The sequence below is a fragment of the Ciona intestinalis genome, unplaced genomic scaffold (assembly GCF_000224145.3).
Source record: "Ciona intestinalis unplaced genomic scaffold, KH HT000094.2, whole genome shotgun sequence".
In the NCBI taxonomy this organism is placed as follows: Eukaryota; Metazoa; Chordata; class Ascidiacea; order Phlebobranchia; family Cionidae; genus Ciona; species Ciona intestinalis.
In genome coordinates, this window is record NW_004190416.2 from 475,691 (window position 1) to 484,414 (window position 8,724).

Genomic DNA, 8,724 nt, shown 5'->3' on the forward strand with positions numbered 1-8,724 from the left:
CACGTGCCATGGTATTATGACGTAACAAAAGTTTCAACTGTTTGTTTACAATTATTTCATTATCTCAAATTACCGGATGCTCAAAAAACTTTCGATTATTTCTTAACAATAGATGGCTTGTGACGTAAACAAAGCAAAACAATGACATTTTTACGTCATCAATCAAGAAATTTGAAACCTTTTAATATAAACAAGAGTTCAACTGAGCGGCAATTGTGACGTATTGAGACTTTGCTGACGTCATATGATGATGACGTAACGTTATTTTGGCGACTAAAATTTGTCGGGATCAACTGAAATCTTTTGTGAAAAACTGAAAAACCTCGATTTTTGTACCGAGTCTTTATATCTTTGGGTTTAGTTTGTTTTAGGATTAGCGTCAACTATATTCCCCACCCAGACATATAAGCCGACGTCTGCTGTGTTATTTAATAGCGCTGTGGTTTCTTGGAAGTTTTGTGTGGTATGGAATTATATTTGGGGTCGTAAGTGAAATTGGATTATAGTAGTTTGGTATGGGGGTTCGTATACGTTGCTAATGTACACAAGTGATGCAGGGGGTAAAATAATTCATGTCAACTTAGTAGGATGAGGAACCGAAGGTTTATGAGTTTGAACGCGTGCTGAAAAATATCGTAAGCGATCCGTTTGTGGGGTGTACGTTTGGCCAACTCTGGTATAAATCCCGGGTCCTATGGCGTGCTTCGTTGCGCAACAGCTTATTCATATAAAATAGGATTGAGTTAATGCAGTGCATGTCTATAACATACTTTGAATATTGTTTTAAATTACGTTATTGTGTACCATTTTTCATTCCTATTCAAGTCCTAAAATGCCAAACCAAAGATTCGATTTGATTTGTTGATTCAAAATGACTAAACTACTAAAACATGTTGCAAATTTTCGCTGTATAGTCTGCGTATTGCCATATATAGTAGGTTGAGGGAGATGGGACACCTTCAGCACATAATATACAAATATCCTGATCGTGTTTTTATAAAGAATTAACAACGGTCTAGGGGAGTCGTAAGGATACGGATTTATATCTCTTTGAATTTTATTTGCTTACTAGCAAATGGATCGGAAAAATAGAATGAAAAGTTGTACCATTCTCCCTCATCCTACTATATAGTTTATTTAAAGGCCAAGATATTTTCGCTGTATAATATGTGGTACATATAATCCTTATGCCAACATAAACGTGTGTGGTGAAATATTTGAACTAAATTCCTGGAATATTTGGATGTGATTTTAAACAATAATGTGCAAGCGGTCTTATCTGTAGTTAAAGCGGATGACAGCTAGTTTACTTTTCGTGACATGTCCAAATGATTGCGCGAGCCTTGTACCGAAACTGAACGTTAAAGTGGATACGCGGTAGTTCTCATCAATCGACGCCTCCCTTTGTTTAAATCAAGCGTTTAATTGTGACGTGCAAACTAACCGCGGTGGCGGGATTTGTGGGGGGGTACAGATGTTCGTTTGTTTGCTCACTTAACTTGTGGTTTGTTGGTTAAAGTCACCGCGACACGCGATCATTCTTTGTGACGTCACAGATACTTTATGACGTCGCTTGAGATATGCAGGATGCAAAATTGAAACATTGGTTTTAATTAACGCACTTGAAATAGCACAGGTGATCTGCTTGCGCTTAATTTTAACTAAATTGTTCATCGGTTGAATTCCTTTAGTTCCGGGTCCTTTGACGACCTTTTTATTCGATGAAATTTGACGCCAAAGTTTTTTTCGAGGCAAACAGCTGCGGGTTAAAGTTATTTTTCAACTCTACATTAAAACTGAAAATCTTATAAAGTCAGTGCCCCAAACTTGAAAAAATCTCGAATTGGCAAACCCGAATCGGACCCCGCATCGTTGGGAGATCGAGTTCTAGACCTTGAATGTAAGTGACCATGTCGCCAGTGTTGTGGTGGTGCTGTATACTGATACGTTGCCCACGAACACCCAACGTTGCTTCACATCGCAAGTCAACCACGTTACGTCTGTTGTTCGTCACAGAGTTAAGTTACATCCACGAACTCAGCGCCGACATGTCTACTCATAGTTAGCTGCAGACTGTTAAACGTCGATGACAAATGACCGCGAACTTGCGAAAAACCTCCGAGTCAACGTTTCTTAACGTATTGCTCCATGGCTTGCTTAATATATAGAAATAGTAGAGTAGGGGAAGATGGGACAACTTTCGCACATAATATCCAACCATCCTGATCGTGTTTTAAACAATTAACAACGGTTGATAGGAGTCGCGAGGATACGGTTTCATAATTCTTTGAGTGTTTTTGTTTACCACAAAATGGGACGGGAAATAGAATGAAAAAGTGTCCCATCTTTCCCCACCCTACTTTATTGATGGAGTAGGTTATGCGATACATTTTGAGTATCTTTATATTATATTTTTAGACCAAGTCACAATTTTAACAATAAATTTCTTTTACCTGGAAGAAAATATAAATTAGTTTCACTGACATAAAGTACGTTTCACGTCATAATTACACGTTATACGTCACAAATAGCATTTGTGAGGCGTTGCCAACTCTCAAACGAAACCAACCAGTTTTGAAAATGAATAAATAAATGTAACTTATTTATCAGTATCTGAACCACGTGTGTTCTGTTTCATATACTTCGTGCCCGCTTACAAGTTGCCACATATGTAATTTATAAATGAATGAATGAATGAATGAATGAATGAATGAATGAATGAATGAATGAATGAATGAATGAATGAATGAATGTAACTTGTTTATCCTCACGTGGCGGACAACCTCAGTCGTTATAACACATCTGTTCTGTTCCATATATCTTAAATTGTAACTTTGTGGTTGATTATTCCAACACCTGGTGAGTTTGTGGGTGGCACGACACGTCACAAAGAATTCTAGAACAAACCACAACGCCCATTGTTACCACGACAATCACGTAATTCGAGAATAATTGTCATATTTTCTGGACTCTTAATTCTGTAACTTAAATTCTAAGTTTGATTATAAACATCGAAAATTCCATAAATTGTTCGTAAATCGTGCTGGGCGGTTGCATATAACTGTTCATTATGTAAGTGGGCGATGCTCTGTTATAAGTTGGTATGCTATGTCTTGTTGGCCTTATGGATATAATTGCTCACGAACAACGTGAATGTTGTTGGTAAATATTTAAACTGCGAGCAAAATAGTCTAAAAACTTGTGTTGGAATTTATTGGTTAAATTAAAAACACTTGTCTGCTCCACAATTATGTGAAGTATTTTGAAAAATACGTTGACATGCGTGTTCGTTTAGCTAAGTTCGTAATCTCGTGCAAATATAGATAGCACTAGGTAAAACGCTAATTATATTTAAAATGTAAAACCAAACAATGAATTGGGCCATTTAATAAAGTATAATTATTTAATAACGAAGGTGTTCAATTTTGCATCCGTAGGAATAAGTTTAAAAAATTGAAACAAAAAAATTAAAAACGTCAATTCAAACTGTTAATTTATTTTATAAAATAACTTTTCACTACGATTCATAGCGCCCCAAACGCTTTAGAATAACCAATCCACCAATACGGGTGAAAAAATCTTTCTTTATTCCATCACAAGAAACTGGGTTTCGTGATAATCAAATCCACTCTACGTCACAATGAGATGATTGTGATGGAATAAAGGGGGACAAGTGTTCGGAGTCCCTCTGTAAGATCAAAGGAACCGACCCTGTGTATTTACCCATCGAGTAATGTAATCTACCATAAGAGCCATTGAGATGCACTACACATGGATAAACTGACTCCGAGTTCCAAACTTGCTTATGGCTTCGCAGAAAAATCTTTTAAACTTAAAAATCTTTTAAGTTAAATCGCTAAAAACTGGTCTAATATAGTTGTTTGGGCTAAGTGTTTCATTTTATTCTCTTTTATCTTTCCATTCGGTAGTAAACTAAGAATATTTTCCATTAACCTAAGTATTTTACGAAATACAGAGCTAATATATATAGCGCGTTTTAACGACTGTCGTTTTTCACCCCGCAAGTGCTTGTTATTATACTACAATAAATATATTATAAATATTGTATTTTTTTGGTTAATTTTTTTTCTCTTCGTTTTTTTAGAATTTGATTTTTGTTATTCTTATCGAAGAGATAAATATAATTGTTTTCGGATTTTTACACTTTTAGGAGATGTTGTTTTGCGGCTGTATAAACTTTTCATTTTATTTGTTTCAGGGTTTTGTTGTTTTTTAAGTTTGCTTGGTTTTAATTTAAAGATGGAATTCTCAAACCAGGCAGTATAACCCATTAGCAAGTTACCAATCTCCGATTGTGTTTGCTTTCCTCTTGTGCTAATTTGTCAATGGCAAGCAGTGGTTCTTCCTTGGCAGATAATGTTACAGCTCCTCACGCAGGTGACTAGTGACTACTCCAATGCAGAGACCGACGTGTTTGTAAATTACTTGAACAAACCAATGAAAAAGAGATCAGTCCCTTTGATGTACCGCCGCCCGTTGGAGTGCTTTACACACACTTCGAGTTTACAAGTCCCATCAACACATTAAGGATCTGCTTTGTTGTCAAACACCTTCTTATTATAATTATCGATTCATGAAAAGTTAAATTTAGTTCCCAGGACGTTTTTAGAACATGCTGCGTCATCTTGATATGCCACTCAAGAGCTCTTGTAGAAACATCAGGCTATTAATGGCTTATAAGCGACCATGCTTAGCGTGGTATCTAGACTGAAGTGGTTTTTATGGTTGGACTTTTCACGGGGGTTTCTTGCTCTTTTGCCTGCGCAGATTTTGCAGAAACTATTCGTAAACATAGCGACTGGTTTCGTTGTAAAATCTTGATAACTTAACTTCAATGGTGTGGTCTAAATTACCGTATGGTGAAGAGTAAAATGGGTTTGTTTAAACTCTTGCCGTTGTATTGGTCGCATATATCGATTGAATGTGAAATGGTATAAAAAAATACCCGATTTCAAAAAGACCCCTTTTTTGGCGGATCTTTTTATGTGAATTAAGAACAGACACCATATATAGTAGTGTGGGGTAATATGGGATACCGTTAGCAACGAAATATTTCCGATTAGGTTATGAAACAATTAACAACGCTCTTTTAGAATCGCGAGGATATTGTTATATAGCTCTGTAAATATTCGTTTATTACTATCAAATGGAATGAGAAAATAGAATGAAAACGTGGACCATCTTACCCCACTTTTATATGCCTGTTTGATTTTATTCTAAAAGTGATTAAGTGTTTCCGTTTTCGTGGATTGTCCGTATGCACCTTTAAATATTCACGGAATGCAGGGAAACCAGACTTTAAAAATCACTTTAGTTCGACGCCTACCATTTGTAACTCAACCCACGGTGCCACCTTGCTGAGTAACTAACACTTTTCGCAAAACTAACCGGAAAATCATTAATTACGAAAATGCGAATTGCTATAAATGGAACAAAGTTTTATTTGCGGCGGAAATTTAATTCCTGTCGCGTAAATTAAGAAAAACAATTCAGCAAATTTTGCATGAAATATTCTACCATATAAGACTGGATTGGAGCAGATATTTCTCGATTGTCGTTCATCGCTATTTTCGCTGCCTCTTCCCACTTGTACGGATTACCTCATATGGGTTTTAAGCTTTTGATTACGGGGTTGTCGCCCTCCGCTTTGATGGTTGCCACTTGACAATCCGTGTCAAGAAAACAACAATTAAAGTTACACACTCCTTTTTATAAGTTGCAATTCCAGATTGGCTCAAATCCCATTTACGACAACGATTGTTACTGTTTGTTACGTCATAATGCTCCTTGATAGTGTAATATATATACGTGGTAACTCGCAAGCGGGCACGAGGTGTATGAAACTGAACACCCATGTTATAAGACCGTCGTCGCCCCGCCATGCACGGATAAACAAGTTATACACAATTGTTCAATATAGATTATGCAAATAAAAATTATTTAAAATATGTTTTAATGACTAACGTAACTTACTCCCCCCAAAAATGTGACGCAATTTATTAATGACGTATAGCTAATCGATAACGTATTATTCCAGGTCATTTCCTAGGCAACGGATCCGTCATAGATTATCTCACTAAGGAAGGATACGAGATCGAACGAGTTGAAGCCGATTTCGGTCCAAGGTTTGCGTTTGTGCTTACACAAATATTTGAGCTGTTATTGCAATATCTTTCGGCATTAAATGTTTTATAAACAATCGAATAAATGAATGTAACTTATTTATCCTAACATGGCGGGGCTACGACAGTTCTGTTTCATACACCTCATGCCCGCTTACAAGTTACCATGAATGTAACCTATTTATCCTCGCGGGACGGAGCAACGACATTCGTTATAAATGGGTGTTCTTTTTTATACATTTCGTGTTCACTTACCAGTTACCGCGTATGTATTTTTGTGGGGATATTTAAGAAAAGTTTGTTTAATACGAATTTGTTAAAATTTATTTGATTTCTTCAGAGCGCACAAAGTTGTCGATGTGACGTCATTGCCAATGACGTGGAAACGGGAAAATCCCCCTCGGAAGCATAAAAGACAAGGAGGACGGAAGACGAGACAAAAGTATTTATTTTTTTATTATAAAAGAGATATTATTACTGCTTCCACAGTTCTCCAGTGTGTATGTATAAATTTGGGGCCTTTTTTGAAGAAAATTTTTGTTTTTTTTCTATTTTGTCTAAGTAATTTTACTTTTTTGTTAATATAGTAGATTGGGGTATAGAATGATCCGTTTATTCTATTTTATCTTTTTATTTGGTAGAAAAAATAAATATTTTCAGACTTAGAATAGAAATATGCCCCCAGTACTATACTTGGGGATTTACATAAAAGCGAAATTTTCCTAAACTATTTTTTATCTTCTAGTCGGAAATCTGGCGAGCGACGACGTAGCAAGTCACGTGGTTTGAGACGCCGAACAAAGAAAAAAAAGAATCGTTCTCGAAATGATGACGTATTTAGTGAGGTCAAAAATATTCAAAATCTTTGGGTAAACCAAGCAGAAGAGAGGTACGTAGCATTATTGAGAATTTAGCAACCACGTTTTTTACACACTTTTACTCAAGTCCTTTTTACCAGCAGTAGCGTGTTTTAACGACTGTCGTTTTGTTTGCCTGTTTTTAAACATGTCGTAATATTTCTTAGATAGATATCATTTTTTATGCCGAGTTACAATTTAATAAGGATACGGTTATATAATTCTGTAATTTTTATTCCTACTATCAAATAGGACGATAAAAGGGAATAAAAGCATTGATCATCTTGCCCAAATCTAATATATGAAGAATAAAGCACCCTAAAATAGTTTTTTTTTAAGTTTTCTTTTAAAAAGATCATTTTAAAATGTTTTATAACAATAGTTTCGTTTGAATAACGTTTGTTTTATCTATTTAGATTTGATGATGATTCGTACTTCCGATATTACCCGGGTGCATTCCTGGATTCGGTAGATTCGCGATCTCATATTCGAATCGTCAATCGGTTGCCAACGCCTGCTTATGACGTCACAGAAAGAAACAATCTGGATTCCATATTCAAATTTAATTGGACACCATTTGACGGCAGCGAAGAAAATTATTTGTCCACTAGGCAGCGCTATAGGCCATACACAGGATATGACGTCATGAATATAAGGTCAGACAATTGGAGCGATGACGCCAATAGCGGGCGTCGTTCCACAACACAAAACAATGCTTTGGTTATGACGTCATTAAGCGTTTTACTTGTGTCGATTATCGTGAGCTTTCTCACTGACGTCATATGGATGGATTATGACGTAACAACAGCGAACAAACATAAGTCGTTTCCTCCCGAACTTTCTGGTCGTATTTGTGATAATCGAATATTGCAAAGCCGGTCAAAACAAATTATTTCTCCCGTTGCTGACGTAAATTTTTAATTTTTTTAGCATTTTTTGTAACAATCACTGTTATTTTGTATATTTGTGTGGCTGGTCCACATTTTTACTACCCGTTGTTTTATATTAGACAAGAAGTCAAACTGAGTTTTTGATAAACATTTATACTTGTTGAAAGTTAAAAATGCTGTTGCTAAGGACAAAATATGGTTGCTAGGGACAAATTATGACTAAAAATATGGTTGCTTGGGACAAATTATATGGTTGCTAGGGACACATTATATGGTTGCTAGGGACTAAATACAGGTAAAAATGCCGTTGCTAGGGACAAATATGGTTGCTAGGGACAAATTATATGGTTGCTAGGGACAAAATACGGTTAAAAATGCCGTTGCTAGGGACAAAATATGGTTGCTAGGGACAAAATATGGTTGCTAGGGACAAAATACGGTTAAAAATGTCATTGCTAAGGACAAAATATGGTTGCTAGGGACAAAATACGGTTAAAAATGCCGTTGCTAGGGACAAAATATGGTTGCTAGGGACAAATTATATGGTTGCTAGGGACAAAATACGGTTAAAAATGCCGTTGCTAAGGACAAAATATGGTTGCTAGGGACAAAATATGGTTAAAAATGCCGAAATACGGTAAAAATATGGTTGCTAGGACAAAATATATGGTTGCTAGGGACAAAATACGGTTAAAAATGCCGTTGCTTAGGACAAAATATGGTTGCTAGGGACAAATACTAATGCCGTTGCTAGGGACAAAATATGGTTGCTAGGGACAAATTATATGGTTGCTAGGGACAAAATACGGTTAAAATGCCGTTGCTCAGACATAT

The 8,724-nt window shown here is 36.1% G+C and overlaps 1 protein-coding gene across 1 annotated transcript in view; it reads left to right on the top strand.

The window, feature by feature from the left end:
- LOC100184526 (metalloprotease TIKI1) overlaps window positions 1-8,064 on the top strand; it is a 13,331-nt gene extending 5,267 nt beyond the window's left edge. Inside the window, exons 7-10 of the mRNA XM_002125653.5 lie at window positions 6,059-6,146; window positions 6,484-6,585; window positions 6,889-7,032; window positions 7,417-8,064. Coding sequence (XP_002125689.3) covers window positions 6,059-6,146; window positions 6,484-6,585; window positions 6,889-7,032; window positions 7,417-7,921 — 839 coding nt within the window. The 3' untranslated portion in view covers window positions 7,922-8,064. The remainder of the gene's footprint in view (window positions 1-6,058; window positions 6,147-6,483; window positions 6,586-6,888; window positions 7,033-7,416) is intronic.
- Window positions 8,065-8,724: the final 660 nt, after the last annotated feature.